The sequence below is a fragment of the Lynx rufus genome, unplaced genomic scaffold (genome assembly GCF_022079265.1).
Source record: "Lynx rufus isolate CCGP_SWC_20201006 ecotype Redwood Valley unplaced genomic scaffold, mLynRuf1.p SCAF_15, whole genome shotgun sequence".
NCBI lineage: Eukaryota > Metazoa > Chordata > Mammalia > Carnivora > Felidae > Lynx > Lynx rufus.
The window spans coordinates 19,599,974-19,620,547 of record NW_025814829.1 but is presented as its reverse complement, the minus strand read 5'-3'; the positions used below and the strand labels follow the sequence as shown (position 1 = coordinate 19,620,547).

Below are 20,574 nucleotides of genomic sequence, written 5' to 3'. Positions count from 1 at the left end.
TCCAATGAGTGAGGAGCTTCCGGGTGGGGCTGGGGGGTCTGTGGAGGAGATGTTTCCATCATTGGAAACATTGTCGAAACACCAGCTGGGATCAGACCTTGCCCTTGGCCCTGGAGGTAAGTATTGCCTGGGTAAGTAGAATTTTAGATTAGTTGAAGGAATGTGTATCTGTGAACATACATGTGTAGAAGTCTCAGAGGGGATTCCCTGTTTATGTGCTGGGATTCCAGAGTGTGGAATTCGATTGCATTCAGCTTGGACTGGACCTGAGATTGAGCAGTTTTTACTTGATGGATATTAGTTTCTTGTTCCCAAGATCTAAGGTATGTCTGTACTAATTGCGGCATGTCTGTACTAATCAGAGCTCCTGGCTGGAAGGTGGGTAGACCTTGGATCCAGACAGAACTAGATCCAAAGAATGCTGCTAGCCCTGTGTAAGCCTCAGTTTCTTCATCTGTAAAATGGGTATAAAACCACCCACCATCCAGTATTGCTATGAGGATTACAGACAAGGAGTAGTTTAGTGCCCAGTAAAGTGCTACTTTTAAAATAAATTTCTTTTTTTAATTTGTTAAGTCTACTTATTTATTTTGAGAGAGCAAGATTAGGAGAGTGGGGGAGGCGTAGAGAGAGAGAGAGAGAGGGAGAGAGAGAATCCCAAGCAGACTCCTCACGGTCAGCAAAGAGCCCAATGCGGGGCTCCAGCTCACGAACCACAAGATCATGACCTGAGCTGAAATTAAGAGTCTGATACCTAACTGACTGAGCCACCCAGGTACCCCTCCATAATGGCTGTTAATTAATTACTCTGGTCCACTGGAAACCAGATCCAAGAGGATATCTCCCTGCAGAAGGTTTTTCCTTCAGGTTCCAGAAGGTTGTTCTGAGTTGCAAAAAAACTGGTGTACGTGGTGGGAAGCGGACCGGGGTGGCAATTTGAAAATGTTATGAATGGGTGCGGGGGGAACCTGGGCGGCTCAGTCGTTTAAGCATTCAACTCTTGATTTTGGCTTAGGTCATGATCCCTGGGCTGTGGGATTGAGCCCCGCGTCAAACTCCTTGCTGAGTTTGGAGCCTGCTTGAGATTCTCTCTCCTTCTCCCTCTGCTCCTCTTCCTAGCTTTCGTGCTCTCTCTCTCTACAAAAAGAAAAAAAAAGAAAAAAAGAAGGAAGTTAAAACAAAAGACAATGTTATAAATGGAAGTCAGAAAATGCGGGCTGTCAAAGAGGAGAGTCATGGAACAACAGCAAAGAATAATAGGTGACCTTACGTAGAGTTTGCTATGCGCCCGCAACTCTTCTGATAGCTTGACATATTCTAATTCATTTAATCCTTACAGAACGCCTGAAAATGTGCTATTCGTAACTTCTCTTCACAGATGAGGAAACTGAGGCACAGAGGTGTTAAATGACTTGACTGAAGTCAAACAGTGAAAGAAAACACTTGTGGAGAAGTTAGCTCGGAAGAGTGTTCTGGGAGCAGTCCTCTGGGGGAGTTTGGAAAGCTCAGTGGTCAGAAGTGTAGCTGAGGCACTTAGGGAAGTTGTGGCAGTGGACAGGTCTGTTGCTTGTTCTGTAAACTGACCTTATTATTCAAGCTTTGGCAACTCTACTCAAAATAATACCTTGAGTGGGATTGGCTGTGCAATTGGCAGGGCGGAGGACAAATCTGGGGTTCCCTGTTAAAAAGTTACTAAGAATTTATTTATTTATTTTTTAATGTTTATTTACTTTTGAGAGAGGCAGAGAGCAACTGGGGGAGGGGCAGAGAGAGCGATGAGAGATGGAGACACAGAATCCCAAGTAGGCTCCTGGCTCTGAGCTGTCAGCACAGAACGCGAACCCATGAGCCGCGAGATCCGAAGCCGGATGCTCAACCTACTGAACCACCCAGGAGCCCCCCAAAATTATTAAGAATTTAAAGATGGCGGGGCGCCTGGGTGACGCAGTCGGTTAAGCGTCCGACTTCAGCCAGGTCACGATCTCGCGGTCCGTGAGTTCGAGCCCCGCGTCGGGCTCTGGGCTGATGGCTCGGAGCCTGGAGCCTGTTTCCGATTCTGTGTCTCCCTCTCTCTCTGCCCCTCCCCCGTTCATGCTCTGTCTCTCTCTGTCCCAAAAATAAACGTTGAAAAAAAAATTAAAAAAAAAAAAAAGAATTTAAAGATGGCAAGAGCAGAGCCCGAAACCAATCAAGGGGCCCTCGCCCTACGAGGCAGCATAGGAGTCACGCCCAAGAAGCCAGCGCTGGTCCTGAGACCCAGCAGTGAGGCAGGGAAAGTGCTGGAAGGTCTCACAGTCTCCCTTACCCCTCTTGATAGACTCTTTGAGGGAGACGTTTGAATTCCCAATGAGCTGAGGAGGCAACGGAGACTCAGGGACATCAACCCTAAGGTTAAACAGGGTTTCTCCTATGTGAATTGATTTGATTGCAAAGAACGTTACAAAGTGCTTCTCCTACACGTCGTCTCCAAGTATCGTGCCAGCAACTGCGGAGTAAAAAGTATGGACAAGCCCTGGTCAGAGCCACCGCAGCATTCACAAACTGAGCATAATCTGTAGGTTCTTCGTTTCTCTGAATTCGGGTTGCATTTATCTCGAGCAATTGCTGACACAATGACTTCCCCAATATTATGAATTAGACATTTCGTATAACTTGGTTTTCTTCCTCAAAAATTGTCAGTGCCTGCCCCTATGAATATGTATTACTAGACATGTGGCGTATCTGGGGGGAACTCAAAGGTGCTATTTCTGGTTGATTGGAGTCTCATCATCTATGTCCACGTTAGACTCATAGAATCCTAGAACAACAAAACGTTAGAACTAGACACACCCTCCCCCCTCGGTTGTAGACAGGGAAACTGAGGCTCAGAAAGACAAGGTGACCTGTCAAAGGTGGCCGAATTTGCAAAGTCACCAGGCTGGAAGGTTGATCTGGGTTCTCGTTTCATATTCCAGATGTGTCCCAACCACCTGGGTTGAGGCCCCTGCCATGGTAACCGGTGCTGACGGGAACCCAGAAACGATTTTTCTGACACCCAGGACAAAGGTGACGCCCCAACCCTCTGCTGTCCCCTCACTCCTCCCTTCTCACTGGTGGATATTTTGATCTTCTCCGTCCTCCGGTGCATGGACACGGCAGCAGTCGTGGGAGCAGGGACTGTTTAGGACTGACACCTCCCAGGACCATATGGCTCCGTGCCTTGGGTTGCTTATATCTCCCATCTGAAAGTCATGGGTCAGCCCAGTTTCCTTACAGGGCCCTGTGGAAATGGTGTGTTTATATAGTTCAGCCAGTTTGTGTTGAATCCTCTGTTCTGGTCTGAGGATCACTCCCCGTTGAGCACCCATACGAGCCAGGCACTCAGCTGACCTTCTCAAATACTGTGTGCAGTGTGGTGACGGCTCTGGCCCCAAACAGCCTGGGTTTGAATTCTGTCCTCCCCATGCGGGATTAGAGTCCGATTTTCTCATATCTAACCTGGGGACAACCATAGTGGCGACCTCGTAAGTTTGCCATCGTGATGATTAAACGAAATAATTTATGCAAAATGCTTCGCCTGATGCTGGCACATAGCAAGCACACAGCTTGAGTTGAAAAAATGAAACAGGTGCTGTCCCCATTTTTCAGGTAAAACTCGAGGCCTGGGGAAAGAAAGCAACTCACAGCCAGGAGGGCCAGAGCTAAAACTTCAAACCCAATCCCCCTGGCCCCCGAGTCCCCGCTCCTCCGTATTTTCCTGCACCTACTTGTGAGGTTGGCTTGTGGTATACCCCACTTGCTCTCACTCTCTTATTTACATGTGGCTAAATCCGTGTCGAAACTTGTTGAAGACGGTGAGTGGATTTCCCTGTAGCCAGAGCTGGGAGCCACCTTTAGCTGGCCTGCTCTGGCCCTCCTTCTCCATCCAGCCATAGCCTGTTCTTCAGTAGTTCTACTCAGTGACTCCTCTCTGAATATTCTACTGAGCGGGGATCAACTTTTCCTCTGAGATAGTACATAGTATTGACACCACTCCTTCTGAACGTTCATCATGCTTCATGGTGACATCTCTTCTTTTGGATTTTTCGCTTATTAACGTCCGGATTTTCCGACACAGTGTGAGCTCTTGAATGTTCAGACGGCGTTCTCTCCTTCTTCCTGTCCATCAGAGTATTTCACCCAGGGCCGTGCACCTAGACCTCTCAGTGTGTATTTGATCGATCGGAACTCGGACATTTAGCTGATTGTCTCACTGTTTTATTAACATGATGAGATATAGTTTAGATTGTAAATAAATTTTTTATGTAGATAAGTTTGGAACTATGCTGATTGAGCAGCTCAGAATTCCTGGGCTTGTTTTCTTTTCCTGATTAGAAAAAAGATACGTGTAAATTGCAGAAAACTTTGATATGACAGATAGTGTAAAGGATTAAATAAAACATCATCCACAGTTGCAATATGCAGTTTTGTTAACATTTAGGTATATATTTTTTCTATTTCCCCTTTTTGAAAAAAGAACATTAAAATAGCCCCCAATTTAATTACCATAAATTTACATTCACAAATAAATCTATATTTGATATGAAAAATTATTGTCAACGAACTATTCGGGATTTGGCGAACCAAATCAGGTGATTGGGGGTTATCACTAAACTAATATAAAAGACAAAAACATTTAATGACCCAAAGTTTTCTTTTTTGTACAAATTTTCATTCTTTTTTAAAAAAATATGTTCTGTAGGTGGCTAACTATAACTGCATTGTTCTTCCTCATGGAACAGATTCCTTCCCCAGATTAATTTTTTCTCAATATAATTTTATTTTATTTATTTATTTATTTTTCAATATATGAAGTTTATTGTCAAATTGGTTTCCATACAACACCCAGTGCTCATCCCAACAGGTGCCCTCCTCGACACCCATCACCCACCTTCCCCTTCTCAATATAATTTTAAATGTTGGTATAATATTCCACTCTATACCTTCACCCTAATTTATTTAATCTTTGTGTTTCAATTCGGTTGTTTCCCATTTTTCACTTTTATAGTCAATAGTGGGTACAGCTACCTTGTGATAATAGCTTTAGTCCTATTCCAGATTGTCTGTAAACTGTTCCATGCCTCCTACCCCTTTATCATTTGGGGATAGGAGGGCTTTTCTTAAAATTTTTTTTAATCTAAAACCTTTTAAAGTTATGTATTGCACACAGTGGTTCTAACATTTTTGTCTATTTGCCTTTAAATTTTGCTTATTTGACTTTAACATGTGAAATTTTAATATTTTAGAGTGGAATCTATTTTTCCTGTTGCTTTGTGACCTCTTCCATTGCGTATAAGCTGAGACAGTTTTCTCTCATCTGGGGATTTAATAAATATTATTGAATATGTGAATATCCAGTCCCATATCCTTCTACTTTTAATGACTCAACTTAAAACTATTTACTTCTTGAATCCCTTTGGAATTTATTTTGTTGTATCATGTCTGAGTGTAAGTTATTTTTTTTCTTACAGGTAGCTAATTCATTATTCTGTGTGCAACATTTTCTAAATGACACTTTCCTTTCCTCCCACTGCCTTGTGAACCACTTTTATGATAATATTTATTGTACATCCTAGTGTAGTTTTTCAAATCTACACCACCCTTTAACAATCGTATGTCAGGAACCTGCCTGGTCACAAATCCTTTTCAAACGTGTTCCAGATCTTCCGGACTGTTGTTAATTTTTTGCCCAGATAAATTTTAGAATTAATTTGGAGTCGTAAAAAATTTCTCACTGTAGTTTTGACTGGAGTTATATTGAACCAACAAATTAATTTCAAAATGTTTTTTTTTTTTTTTTAGTCTTCTGGATTGCCAGTCTGGAACATGGGAATGTTCTCTCTATTAGCGTCTCTCTATTAGTTTATGTCTTGTACATCTCTCAGTACGTTTTTATTATTTTCTTCAAAATAACTTTCTTACAATTAAAATTATTCTTAGCTCTATGAGGTGCAATGGCTGCTAAGGTTGCCGGGCCCCCCTCCATGCAATTCCATTACCTCACTGGTTATTGCTGATACAATAGGAAGAAGAGCTGGTAATTTTAGAATATTTATCATGCTTTCAGGACTTTTCCTGAGTAGTCTGATTAATCTCACTGCTTTTTCAATTGACCGTTTGGGATTTCTAGGTATAAAATCACATCTTTTGCAAATAAGGATAAATTTGACTTGCCCTTCCCCAAGCTGTACCTTCGTTACTTTCACGTATCAGTTAATTAGCTTAGGCTCCAACACCCGGCTGCCTGGGCACAAAAACCCCAGTAACTCTTCTTACCACCTTGAGCAAATTACTTAATTTCTACGTGTCTTAGTTTTGCCCTCTGTAAAATGGAAATGACCATTATATTTCAATTAAAAAAAAAAAGAAAGAAAAGAAAAAGGAGAAAAATAGCACCTACCTCCTAGGGTGATTGAGAGAATCAGGTGAGTTATAGATGTCAAAGCGTCACAGAACATCTCAATAAATATTCCACACCCTTATTATTACTCTAGGTTAGAGGTCGGAGGAACTTCTAACTTCCCAGGGTTAGAGTTTCCAGGATTAATTTTTTAAAATGGTTACAGCAGACATCTTTGTTCTTGGCTGCGAAAACATTTTACCACTTGGTAAGATGTCGATTATTGGTACAGAAGGGATATTCTTTATTATAGTAAGAAATTATTCTCATATTCTTATTTTGTTAACTTAAAAAGTAAGAAATGAGTATTTTATTTCATCAAATGTTTTTTGGTGTTTTACTGAGATGAACATTTTAAAAACTGGTTCTTGGGGTGCCTGGGTGGCTCAGTTGGTTAAGCATCTGACTTTGGCTCAGGTCATGATCTCACAGTTTGTGGGTTTGAGCCCCGCATTGGGCTCTGTGCTGACAGCTCAGAGCCTGGAGCCTGCTTCAGATTTCGTGTCTCCCTCTCTCTCCGCCTCTCCCCCACTCATGCTCTCTCTCTCTCTCTCAAAAATAAATAAATGTTAACAATAATAATAATAATAAAATAAAAACTTGATCTATTGATGCTATATTCATATCATGTAAGAGGCAATTTGCTGTAATGATTGAGAGCTGGGCTTGGTTTGAAATTTGGCTCTGGCAATGGTGGGGGGGTGATGGGGGACCAGGGCAAATTGCTCAACCTCTCCAAACCTTTCTGTCTTATCTAGGAAATGGTGGTAGTGTCTATCCTTGCAGAGTAAGGTCATGTTAAATACCCAACATTAGTTTTCATTATTGTAATAACTAATTTCCTGGATGTTCCTGAAGGAACTCCTTGACATTATCCTATATTTACTTCTGTATTTGTAAGTGACAAGATCCTGCAGAGTTTTCCACCTTTTTTATGCTCTGGATCTGCTTATACAGCATAAACATTACGTGTTCCTTAAAAGTTTAAAGTAACTTATTTTCTAAAACTATTCGGGGGGTGCCTGGGTGACTCAGTTGGTTGAGAGTCTGACTCTTGGTTTTGGTTCACGTCGTGATCCTAGTATCATGGGATCGAGCCCCACATCGGACTCCCATGCTGAGAGTGGAGCCTGCTTAAGATGATCTCTCTCCCTCTGCCCCACTCTCTAAAATTAAAACAAAACAAAACAAAAACCCAACTATTTGGACACAAAATTTGAGTAGATTAATGCCAATAATGCTTTTAATTTCTAAATAACAGTAACTCTTTTATTGTATGCTTCTTTCTTTTAAAAAAATTTTTTTAATGTTTATTTATTTTTGAGAGAGGGAGAAACAGCATGTGAGCGGGGGAAGGGCAGAGAGACAGGGAGACACAGAATATGAAGGAGGTTCCAGGCTCCGAGCCATCAGCACAGAGCCCGATGCGGGGCTCGGACTCACAAACTGCGAGATCATGACCTGAGCCAAAGTCGGACGCTCAACCGACTGAGCCACCCAGGCGCCCCTATTGTATACTTCTTTCTATGTGGCGAAAGTTGTAATAACTACTTCACATAACTCATCTTACTTTATCCTCAGAAGCAGGTATCATTTGTATCCATCTTATTCAAACCTAAGAACCACGGGGCGCCTGGGTGGCGCAGTCGGTTAAGCATCCGACTTCAGCCAGGTCACGATCTCGCGGTCCGTGAGTTCGAGCCCCGCGTCAGGCTCTGGGCTGATGGCTCAGAGCCTGGAGCCTGTTTCTGATTCTGTGTCTCCCTCTCTCTCTGCCCCTCCCCTGTTCATGCTCTGTCTCTCTCTGTCCCAAAAAAATAAATAAACGTTGAAAAAAAAAATTAAAAAAAAAAAAAACCTAAGAACCAGTTATTATTGCTCCCATCTTACAGATAAGAAAACTAAGGCTTTGAAGGGTTCAAGAACTAGACCAAGCTCATGCAGGGAATGAGCTGGGGTGTGAACCCACGCTTCCAGACTCCAGTTCTCTGTCTTTAGCGGCTACATTCCATGCTGCCTCCCCAACTTCTTTCTTGTGATCTTGTTTTGGTTTTGGTGCCTTATGGAATCAATTTTGCTCGTTTATATCTTTCTAGAAACTCATGAATTTTATTGAGATTACATTAAAAAATTCCTTAGTAGCCTCACAGTTTTTGATCTCCTCTGTTTCCGTGGTTATATACATAATCGTGTATGTATACGGTTTCCGTGGTTTGGCTGATTTATGTTTCCTCCTTTTTTTGATTATTCCCAACTGCATATTAAATTAAAGAAGAAAAGTCTAGTAATGCGGAGGAGACTGGATGATGTTATAAAATAGAAACAGATTTTGTTTTTCTCTCAAAATATCCCATTTCCATCCAAATTTGCTTCTCTTTCCCCTTCCTGACTTCAGTCTTTAAAGAACAGAATGCTTGGAGCTAGAAGGAGCCTGAGGACTTTCAAGCACCAAGCCCCTTCATTCTCCAGGGCCTAGAAAGGATTCTACCCATCCCAGCTCCCCAGCAGGCAAGCGCAGGAGAGAGAGAGAGACAGAGACAGAGACAGAGCGCGAGCAATGAGGGGCAGAGAGAGAGGGAGACACAGAATCTGAAGCAGGCTCCAGGCTCTGGGCTGTCAGCACAGAGCCCGATGTGGAGCTCGAACTCACGAACGGTGAGATCATGACCTGAGTGGAAGTTGATGCTTAACGGACTGAGCTACCCAGGAGCCCCTAAAGCTACTTAATTTTAAAAGATTGATAGCCTAACAATGTTGAGAGTGATTATTGATTATTGCATTCCATATGATTTTCATGTAAATCATCTTCTATTGTGCTCTTTTTTCAAATGACTCTTTGTGACTCTTCAGTGAAAGCATGGTGTCAGCCAGGAGGAGGTGCGTCTTAATTATTTCACCTCTATGTTAGGCTGTACCAACCAGAGCCCCACGAGAGCTCCTCTATCAGAAGTAGGGGGAAACAATAAGATGGGACCCAGGCCTAACTGGACGTATCAGGACTTCCACCCAGGCCTGAAGCAAGCAGAGGAGAGGCTCCCAGCACCCTGTGGGAGCGTGATTGGGAAATGCCGGCAGGGCGTTACATTAGTATTGGTCTGGGTATCAAAACTAAGCATGTGAAAGAGGATAGGAGAGTCCAAATCTTGATCATAGAATGAGCCACGGCAAACTTTCACGGTCTAGGCACTTTTTTTCACAACATAATTACTCTAAATTGCTCATTTCCTGGTTATTTGGTATATGTGTGTGTTGTGGGGGGAGTGCAAATGAGCAGATGTTTTTGCCTACTGTCTGATCAGCAATCTGCAATTAGACCCCAAGGAACAACCTGCTCATTGTGGTTAGGGGCCATTAGCCACTTAAATAATGACATCTGTCATCATTTTCATACCTCATCCTGTCCCTGATCTTATCTTCAAACTGTGCTCAACATGAATGCCTGGCTTTCCTAAAATAGACCAACTCGATTTTTAATAGCTCTACTCCAGTCACCATCTTGGTGAAGTGTTTCAGGGTTGAACAACGTGTAGTTTGCAACTTCCTCGATTTACGATGGGGTCAGCTCCCGATAATCCCATCATAAATCGCAACTATTATAAGTCAGAAATGCTTTTATTCCACCTAACCTACCAAACATCAGAGCTTAGCCTAGCCTGCCTTAAATGTGCTCAAAACACTTATATTAGCCTAAAATCTAATCATCTGACACAGAGCCTATTGTTTAAATTTTTTTTTTTCAACGTTTATTTATTTTTGGGATTTTATTTATTTTTTTTTTTTTTTAATTTTTTTTTTTCAATGTTTATTTATTTTTGGGACAGAGAGAGACAGAGCATGAACGGGGGAGGGGCAGAGAGAGAGGGAGACACAGAATCGGAAACAGGCTCCAGACTCTGAGCCATCAGCCCAGAGCCCGACGCGGGGCTCGAACTCACGGACCGCAAGATCGTGACCTGGCTGAAGTCGGACGCTTAACCGACTGCGCCATCCAGGCGCCCCCAGAGCCTATTGTTTAATAAAGTGTTGAATAGCTCATGTACTTTATTGAATCCTGTACTGAAAGTGAAGAACGGAAGGCGTGTATGGGCACAGAAGGGTTATGAGTGTATTGTTTGTGGACCCTCATGATCGCGTGGCTTATTGGGAGCTGCCCCACATCAGAGAGGGTTTGCACAGCATATCGCCAGCTCACAAAAAGATCTAAGGTCAAAATTCCAAGTACGGTTTCTACTGAATGGGTATGCTTTTCCGTATCCATTGTAACATCTAAAAATTAAGTCAAACTGTCGTGGGGCCCATCCGTAATCATCGAGTGCTTCTCACAAGCCTGATGTTGCATGAAGTTCCATACAAACAGCATAAAGCACGGAGCCCACACAAGAACTCTCTGAGATAGAGGCTATCGTTCTCCTCATCTTACAGGTACAGGAGCTGAGGTACTGAGAGGTTTAATAATTCACATCTAGAAGGGAACAGAACTTGGATTCAGATTGAAGTCTGTTGGACTTTATGCTATATACTGACACAGGTTCTGTGCACCATTTGGTTAGTGAGATGTTCACAATATACCAAAATGATGGAAGGAAGCGTAGACAATATGGTTCTGTACAAAGAGCCAAACTAAGATATTGGTTTTACAATAATGGGACATTTATTTAATGCAGCGATTCTCAACTGGGGGCAAAAGTGACTGCCTCACCCTGGGGCATTTGGAAATGTGTGGGGTCATTTTGGGTCATTTTGGTTGTCACATTAGCCTGTTACAATGGTGGTCTTCCAAGATGCTGAATATCCAGTGGGCGCAAAACAGCTCTAGACAGCAAGGAACTGTCTGGCTCTGAATGTCACAGAGCGCTAAGAAACACTGATAAAGTAGAATAGTAGTATGCCAGAAACTCAAGTGTGTAGCAAACTCAAATGGCTTCGGGGATCAGTCAGGGACGGAAGAGCACATACCCCTTCTTAGGGCATCCAAATCCAAATCTTTAAAGGACTTCATCAGACAAAATCACCTAGGCGCCGAATTTGGCCCGAGGGCCTCCGGAGTGGAACTTTTTAATGAAGGCTTTTCTGATCTGGAAACATGTTTACGATATACTCAGTGAAGAGAAAAAGCTGCTGATCGGTATGATGTTTAGAAAAGATTGTACACGTGTAAACACGGATTTACATGCACACCTATGCACAGTACGTACATGTATGAGAACCTGTGGAAAGTGCTCTGGAGTCAACCGTGGGGTGATTTTGTGAAATGCTTTGCTTATTTGCATTTTGAATTGTACCACAAATATCTATTAGTTGTTTAATTTTTAATGAATAAGGAGAGAAAGGAGCCTTAAAAGAAATTAAAATTTAAGTGTGGTTTCAGAACCCAGCCCTAGTGGCTTTCTGGCCATCCCCTTGGATGAAAGAAGGAGAATAATTTCTGTGATTAAGGACAAATGAGACACTGAATATGAGGTAATCAATACTGACACACCAGAGGGGCGCCTGGGTGGCTCAGTCGGTTAAACGTCTGACCTCAGCTCGGGTCACGATCTCACAGCTCATGAGTTTGAGCCCCGTGTCGAACTCTGTGCCGATGGCTCAGAGCCTGGAGCCTGCTTCGGATTCTGTGTCTCCTTCTCTCTCTGCCTCTCTCCCCTCGTGCTCTGTTTCTCCCTCTCCCTCTCTCTGAAAACTAAATAAATATTAAACAAAAAATACTAACATACTAAAACGCCTTTGAAAATGAACACTGTTGGTTCCTAGAGACACCAGCCTGTGATTTTTGTGTCTTTCATGATGCCATACAGCTCTCCCGGTGAAGTCCGATCTTTTGCAGCTGCCCCAGAAATCAATACTGCAATTTGCTTGAGAAATCAATGCCTGTCGAAATTTCAAGAGGGTTTATCCAAAATAAGACAAGAGCCAGGCATTTAAAATATAACTATGCCCTTTTCCATCAAGTTGCCCAGTCCTTCAAGATCACTGTTTTTCCTGAAAAATCCCATTTTGCTTCATCTCCATCGTTTCTGTGTTTTATTTCCAGCGTCTTGACTCTGCAAATTTCATTTTGTGCACAAGTCACTTTCGACTAAGCTTTCTTTCTGCAGTTTGCTCATCCTGCGGGGGGATACTGGATTTTCTACCCACTGGTCTATGGACTTCAGGGACTTCCCGGAGTCCTTTCTCACCTGCCTTCTGGGGTGTGTTCACCTCCCACTCCCTGCCCACCCCCCCCGCCACTGTAGCCCCTTCTTACCAGCACCTGATGCTTACAAGGCAACCGGGCACATTTACCTTGACAAGCAATGGGTAGATAGCGTTAGGTTCCTTTGGGAGAAGTATCTAGAATTAATTATGTAGGGAAGGGGGTGGGTTAAGGAAGTATGATGAAGAAATTGGGTATGTGTTGCTTCCAACTTTTGATCTTGTGAAGAAAAGCCACTGCCAAGGGCTAGCGTGTTGGTATGTGAAAGGAGATGGTGTATTTTCTCTCTGGAAACTTGCAGCTGGCCGACGCCCACAGTCCTGGAGAGGGTTTGGTGGCAAACCCCACAGCCTTCCTGCCCCTCATTGCCTTCTCTCTGTCTTGATTCTTGGTCTGAGTTCTGATCTTAGAAAGCCCCAGTGTGAAAACTACAAATAAAAACAAGACTTTCAGGACTTTCCCACTGCCCTTAGTCCTTGGAAACACTGATGGGGAAAATAGGTGTCAGGAACAGTGAAAGGCTGTTTAAGGTTTATGGTCTGCAGCAGGGCGGTGGGTGGTTGTCTCCCCATCTCTGCTGAGTAAGTGTCATCTCAGAGGCTTTGAAATTATCCTGCCTTTGTCTTTTAGTAAATTCCATATTCAGCAACATGCTGATGAAATTCATAAGCTGATTTTTTAAATTAATTTTTTAATGTTTATTTTTTGAGAGAGAGAGAAACAGAATATGAGCAGGGGAGGGACAGAAAGAGAGGGAGTCACAGAATCCGAAGCAGGCTCCAGGCTCCAAGCTGTCAGCACAGAGCCTGATGTGGGGCTCGAACCCACTAGCCGTGAGATCATGAGTTGAGCTGAAGTCGGACGCTTAACTGACTGAGCTACCCAGGCACCTGATTTTATTTATTTATTTATTTATTTAAATATTTTTTTATTTATTTTTGAAGGAGAGAGAGAGACAGAGCATGAGCAGGGGAGGGGCAGAGAGAGAGGGAGACACAGAATCCGAAGCGGGCTCCAGGCTCCGAGCTGTCAGCACAGAGCCCGATGCGGGGCTCGAACCCACAAACTGTGAGATCATGACCTGAGCCAAAGCCGGACGCTCAACCGACTGAGCCACCCAGGCGCCCCCTGATTTTTAAAATCAACATATTCATGAGTGTGTAAGAGCATCCAGAGTCTAAACCCCAACGATATCCAGAGTCTAAAACCCCACGAAGCCACGAATGGTGTGCATGTGATTTCTTTCTTTCTTTTTTTTTTTAAAGTTTATTTATTTATTGAGAGAGAGACAGAGTGCAAGCAGGATACGGGCAGATAGAGAGAGAGAGGGAGTGAGAAAGAATCCCAAGCAGGCTCAGCACCGTCAGTGCAGAGCCTGATGTGGGGCCTGAGCTCACAAACTGAGATCATGACCTGAGTTGAGACCAAGAGTCTGTCGCCTAACGGATTGAGCCACCCAGGCACCCCAAGATTTGGATTTCTTTAACAAATCTCTCCTGGCGTATTCGCGCATGTTCAACCCCTTGGTGCTTTCCAGCAGCAGGTGAAGATTCTCTGAAAGCCAAGACCAGTGGTTGAACGTGCAGGCTTGGACTTAGAGCCCAAATCCAGGCCCAACCACTTGCCAGCTGTGCGACCTCAGACACGAGCCTCTGCTCTCTGAATCTCATGCTGCTTGTTATCGAAAGAGCGTACTGATATCTTGGCCATGGGACCGTGTGAATCAGGTAGGATGGTGGGTGTGCCAGGGGCTCAGCGCTGGGGCTGTCATCGAGTGCGTGCCCACCCCGTTCGATGCTAACACCGAACTACGAGATACTGCCTGTTTTGTAGATTCAAAGCTTGAAATCTGGGGAGAGGAAAGCCGGTGACCCCCCCGAGCAGCTGAGTTCGCCTGAAGGGAATTGGAGCGTAGAGCCCGGGAGTCCTGACCCGCTGCCTTGCCTCCTGCAGGTCGGTAGGACGGTCCCGCGGGTGGCACTACGTGGAGACGAAGTGCCCAGAGTGGTTCCTTCCAGGTGTCTTCTTCCTGCCCCCACCAAAGCCTGAGCCTCACCTACGCCCACAGCTGCCCTGCAAGTTCATCATGCTGACGGAGTGAGTGGCTCCCATCAGACTGTGCACCTGGCTTCCAAGCATGCACGCCACGTTCCCTGGCTCCCTACACCTTCCCGTCCAGAGAGGCAAAGAGACCTGCCCCGAGACACACGGCAACACCAGATGGCTGCCTCTGGCTGGGGGCAGGGTGGGTTTGCAGCCGATTTAGAATCTCCACAACCTCTAACTCTGACCCTGCTCCGTTCCCAACAGAGACATGAAGTTCTGGCATGGCTTAGTGATCGCAGTGGTGTCCCTCATTCTACAGACCTGCCTCTTCGCTGCCATCAACTACCTGCTCAGCAGGCACATGGGTAAATAGCCTGGCGCTCTTTCCTCCTAGTCACGTGTAGGGACCACCCCTGAGCCTATAGCAAGACGAGCCCCGAAATACCCCTTGAATACCTACTTGAGGATCCACTAGCCGGGTCATCCCTTACTGGGTAATCCCCACTCTGACCCAACCTATTTCTGGTTGGAATGATGGCCCAGAGCCCTTCCACCACCCAGACCTTCTACCTAGGGATAAGCTTCTGCAGTACTCTTGAGGGTGGGCTCATTTTAGCCTGGGCCTAACTTTCTCCATCACCACCAAGGGACTCAAAATGAAGAAAGGACTTTGAATTCCAGGAGAAGGGAATATGGCTAGACTAAAAGATGGACTTAAATTCTTTTTTTTCCCAATATATGTAATTTATTGTCAAATTGGTTTCCATACAACACCCAGTGCTCATCCCAAAAGGTGCCCTCCTCAATACCCATCACCCACCCTCCCCTCCCTCCCACCCCCCATCAAACCTCAGTTTGTTCTCAGTTTTTAAGTCTCTTATGCTTTGGCTCTCTCCCACTCTAACCTCTTTTCTTTTTTTTTCCTTCCCCTCCCCCATGGGTTTCTGTTAAGTTTCTCAGGATCCACATAAGAGTTAACACATATGGTATCTGTCTTTCTCTGTATGGCTTATTTCACTTAGCATCACATTCTCCAGTTCCAAGATGGACTTAAATTCTTGAACTGATTTACTGTGTTCTGTTCTGGGATGGCATTAAAATTAGGGAAAATAGGGGCGCCTGGGTGGCGCAGTCGGTTAAGCGTCCGACTTCAGCCAGGTCACGATCTCGCGGTCTGTGAGTTCGAGCCCCGCGTCAGGCTCTGGGCCGATGGCTCGGAGCCTGGAGCCTGCTTCCGATTCTGTGTCTCCCTCTCTCTCTGCCCCTCCCCCGCTCATGCTCTGTCTCTCTCTGTCTCAAAAATAAATAAACGTAAAAAAAAAATTTTTTTTAAAATTAGGGAAAATAAAATAAAGGGACTCTAGGCTTCTCTAGCCATTCATTCATTCATTCATTCATTCAATATGACAGGGAACCAAACAAAAATCTGTGTCCTTATATAACTTACATATCATGGGGGGCACAGACAACAAACTAGATAAACAGGTAATATACACATGTTAGATTATGGTGAGTGCTAGGGAAGAAAAAGATGAAGCAAGGCAAGGAGGTATGAATTGGATGATGGCCAGCATCACTGAAATGCCAACATTTTAGTATAAACATCTGGCAGTGAGGAAGCGAGCGGCACCTGCAAAGGCCCTGAGGCAGAAAGCTGTTTGGAAGAGAGGCCAGTGTGGCTGGAACGGAGAGAGCGGGGAACAGTGAGGCCACAGGGGGCCTTGGAGGCTGGGGCTTTGGCTCGTCCTGCAAGCGAGGTGAGAGGTGCTGCAGGGTTGTGAGCAGAGCGCTGAGGTTTGAAGAGGTCCCTCTGAATGTTTTGCCGTCTCGAGGGCAGTGCTCAGAGACAGGATGTTCCTGACCTGGAGAGCTGGCACTTTTGACCCTTGCCCTGTCCCCTTTAGCCAGCCAGAGTGAGCAGATCCTGAAAGGGGCCAGGCTCCAGGCCCCCTGGTCCAGCCGTGCGCAGCGTCAGCCATGTGCTGCCACGGAGGAGACGCGAAGCGCTCCTGTGTCTGCGCCCCGTCACAGGCGTGAGTAACGGGGCAGGGGAAGAACTTGTCATAAAGCTTATTCTGCTCTGTCCGGGCCGTGGAGAGCTGCTCTGCCGCAGCCGGGCTCTGTCCTGGCCAGCCCAGCCCCTGGCTGGAAGATTCCTCCCACCCGCCTCCCTGAAGGCCTCACCAGCCTAGCTTTTCCAGCAAGCTACTCTTTCATCACGCAGAGCAGATCTCGCTGGCTTTGGGTGGGTCTAAGTTCTTTTCCCCCTCTGGTCATGTGTGAGCCACTGCAGAGGGGGCTTGGGGCCGTCTCTGCTCCTGTCTTTGTCATTGATACTATGGCACCTGTTTCCGTCTGGCCGAGATTTCAACTGCCTCTGCCTGCCTCTGGCCTGGTATCCAGGGGTTTTAATAAATGCTAGTGTTGGTGATGGTTCAAGTCTACGTTCCCCTATGGCAGGAGAGCCAGAAGGAATACCACCCACTGGTTTTCTCTCTCGAGGTTTGGGAGACCCACCAGGTCACCATTCACACAATGGAAATTGCTGCTTCCGAAGCAAGACAGCTACCCCTGGGTGCTCACTCCCCAGAGATCGCACCTTTTCCAGCGGGTTTTCTCTTGATGGATTCGCATCTGCTCCGACCTTCCGATTTTATCTTTTCAGTTGGAGAGATCTGGTTGTCAGGCTTCCCTGGCACTGAGATAAGACCTCGGCGCAGGAGAGAACCAGAAGAGACCGCTCATGTGAATTCGGTGTTTCTGCGAAAAGGGAGGGGCACTGGCCTCATCGTGACCCTGGCCCTAGAGCATCCCCGAAGCCTGGCCAGAATCAGAGACTCTCTGGCAGGGACCTCAAAGATCATCATGCAACCTCCTTGTTTCACAGGGAGCAAAACCAGACACAAAAAGGGATGTCACCTGCCTAGAGTTAGTGACAGGTCTAGAGCAAAACCTGTGGCCGGGACTAGGGAGGCCAGAGCTACGTGCTCGGGGCCACACTGCGTCAGCGTGTTCCTGCTTCTCCCTCCAGCACAATCAAGTGATATTAGTCTTAGATGGAGCTGGACAGCGCGGCAGGGTCTGGACTCTCGGGCACATTCTTGCCTATTTGGCGGGGTGGAGGGGGGCGCTTTCTCTCCCCACCCTTTCTCTGTTCAATGTCTTCTTTCTCTATTGGGGGCTCCGTATCTCTCTTCCCCGCTTGTCTTTGCATGGCTGGCTCTGCCTGGCTTTGTCCCCTTCTCCCTTCCATTGTGCCCATCCCCTCCTAACACCCCCCACCCCCCACCCCGCTCCCCAGTGTTCCTTAGAAGAACAGTTTCTATTTCTCCCTAGATGACAGTGACACGTCCTCAGATAGCTCCAACAGCGCGGACGTCTCCGGCAGCTTGCCTCCCACCTGCCAGGTAATGGACACCCCTAGTGGTCCCAGCCCTTCATATGCAGTTGGGGTCCTTGCTGTAAAAGACTGAGCATCCAAGCCACCCCAGCTACGAGGATGGGAGCAGGGATGGAGGGGTTTCTTGAGTCATTACAACATCCTCGGGTGACGGGTGTCATGATCCTCGGGTTCATGGCATCCCCACAAAATGGGTCTGAGTGAACTATAAAAATGCAAATGTCAATGGACCACCTCCTCCTCGCCATATCCCAGTCACCAGGCCAAAGTCTGCTCTGAGTCCTGACCTCACGGGGATTGAGTCTCCACATCTTTCCTGAAACCCCTTAATTCCCTGCAGACAGAGGCACAGAGCTGTTGGTAGTGTTCCCCCTTGGCCTGGCCCTGCTCTCCGACACAGCCACCCGGAGCCAGCTTCTCTCCCTGCCAGCCTAGGGCGAGACGAGGGTCCTTCAGTGAGAGTTCAGTCCTGGGGGGGGTCCCCTCCTCCAACCCTGGTAGGAATCTTGACCCACATTTCTCTGCTTTTTTCCCCTAAGGCCACCAAGGACGTGAATTACACACAAGTGGTCTTTTCAGCCCCTGGAGGACTAAAAACTGAACCTGCCCTGGACTATGAGAACATAAAGGAAACCACAGACTATGTCAATGTCAATCCAAAAAGCCACAGGCCCAATTTCTGGACTTTTGTGAACCCTGTTAACTCTGAGTCGGTAGAATACACTCAGGTGGCCATGTGAATTCTGGGGTTTTAATGGGGTGCAGTTCTCTACAAATTTTTGCACTTATTTTGGAAGGGAATGACTGTTTTTTGTGTTTTGTTTTGTTTTGTTTTGTTTTTTAAACAAGGCATAGGAGAATAAGTAGGACTGTATCTCATTCAGCAAGAAAGATTCAGGTCAGCTGTCAAGTAGAACTTCCAGGATAAGTATGAATGAGTGGAGATATCAGTAGAGAAAGCGGTAATGTCTTTCTCCACAGAAAATTGTGGAAAAAAAAATGTTCGATCAGCTGTAGCAGAGTTCTGTTTGGTAACCTTACCGTTAAAATGACTCTCCGGGCTTTTTAATTTTTTGGCAATAAACAACTTCCTTAAAAATTTTAAATGAAACGGCAACTACCAATTCCCCTTTTCCTTGTGCCTAACCCTGCACGCTGCCCCTTTTCAGAGCTACGTCTAGCTGAGCAATCCCGCTCTGCCCTCAGCACTTTAAATAGGCCACTTAGAAAGCCTGCCATCATCCAACCTTCGAATTCCCTGTTTTTTAGGGAACAAAAGATGACAGACAGAGTTCTGGGTAAACACCAACTAGCATCACAATCTGGGATTCCAGAGAAAAATCTCCCCAAATTCAATCCAATGGAATGTAATAGTCTTTTCTGGATTGTTCTTTGTGTAAAGCCAATTAGGAATACAAGGGCACTTTCTTAGCTTGATTAAGAATAGCTTGTCTCAGGGGCGCCTCGGAGGCACAGATGGTTAAGCATCAGACTCTTCATCTTGGCTCAGGGCATGATCTCACGGTTCGTGAGTTCGAGTCCCACATGGGGCTTTGTGTTGACAGCATGGAGCCTGCTTGGGATACTCTCTCTCTCTATTTCTCTGCCCCTCCCTCTCTCTCTCTCTCAAAATAAATAAACGTTAAAAATAAAAGAATAGCTTATCTCAAATCAGCTGACTTCATGATATTTATGGGTAAGGACCTAGAACATAATTTTATTGAATCGTGAATGGAGTAAGTGTCCACAAACCTGTCGTTTCCTTCATCTAACATTGTTCTAGAAGTCCTAATTGGTACAATAAAACAGTTGCCCAAAAGAAGAACTGTCACTACTGGAAAGGAGGATAAACTTGGTCACTGTTTGCAGACAGTCTAGTCCTACAAAGTCGCAGAGAATTAACTTCAAATGTTTTTAAATTGATAACACGCAATAAGTAATAACCAAATAAATATACAATATACTTTTTTGAATAGCTAATTAAGACTTGAAAGGCAATTTACTCACATTAGCTAAACAAACATCTCAAAAGATGAAAGCCCTAGGAACGTGCCGAAGACAAATCCCAAGTCCAGATGAGTGGCATCCAGGTCTTAGAGACTATATGTTACCTGTGCTCCACCTGCCGGCTGTATGTGACCTTTCCAGTCAACTTCCATGTTCCCAGCTTCCTCTTCCCCAAGATGATCTGAAGAAATGGTTTTGGTTTGGGTTTCTGGGACTGTGCAATTTTGCTGGCCTACGTGTCCCTCCACCTTTTGGCTCTCGTTCCTCTCCTGCTATGATTTGAATGTTTGTGGCCTCTTAAATTCATCTGTTGATATCCTAACCCCCAAGATGATGTGATTAATGGGGCGGGGGAGGGGAGGGGGGGGCTCCGGTGGGATTAGATGGAGAGGGTGGGATTGGATGGAGGGGGTGGGATTGGATGGAGAGGGTGGGATTGGATGGAGGGGGTGGGGTTGGATGGAAGGGGTGGGATTGGATGGAGAGGGTGGGATTGGATGGAGGGGGTGG

At 45.5% G+C, this 20,574-nt stretch overlaps 1 protein-coding gene across 8 annotated transcripts; it reads left to right on the top strand.

The window, feature by feature from the left end:
- Nucleotides 1-19,158, top strand: RHEX (regulator of hemoglobinization and erythroid cell expansion). 8 transcript variants are annotated; one of them, XM_047076597.1, is made up of 8 exons: nucleotides 1-116; nucleotides 2,955-3,045; nucleotides 14,152-14,338; nucleotides 14,445-14,708; nucleotides 14,922-15,022; nucleotides 16,562-16,690; nucleotides 17,994-18,064; nucleotides 18,597-19,158. In XM_047076597.1, the coding sequence occupies exons 4-8, from the start codon at nucleotides 14,698-14,700 to the stop codon at nucleotides 18,795-18,797; spliced, it is 513 nt and encodes a 170-aa protein (XP_046932553.1). In that variant the 5' UTR covers nucleotides 1-116; nucleotides 2,955-3,045; nucleotides 14,152-14,338; nucleotides 14,445-14,697; the 3' UTR covers nucleotides 18,798-19,158. The 8 variants fall into 8 exon arrangements, with proteins under 8 accessions (XP_046932553.1, XP_046932554.1, XP_046932556.1 ...); XM_047076598.1 differs by having other exon boundaries at nucleotides 14,149-14,338; XM_047076600.1 differs by lacking the exon at nucleotides 2,955-3,045.
- The last annotated feature ends 1,416 nt before the right edge of the window (nucleotides 19,159-20,574 follow it).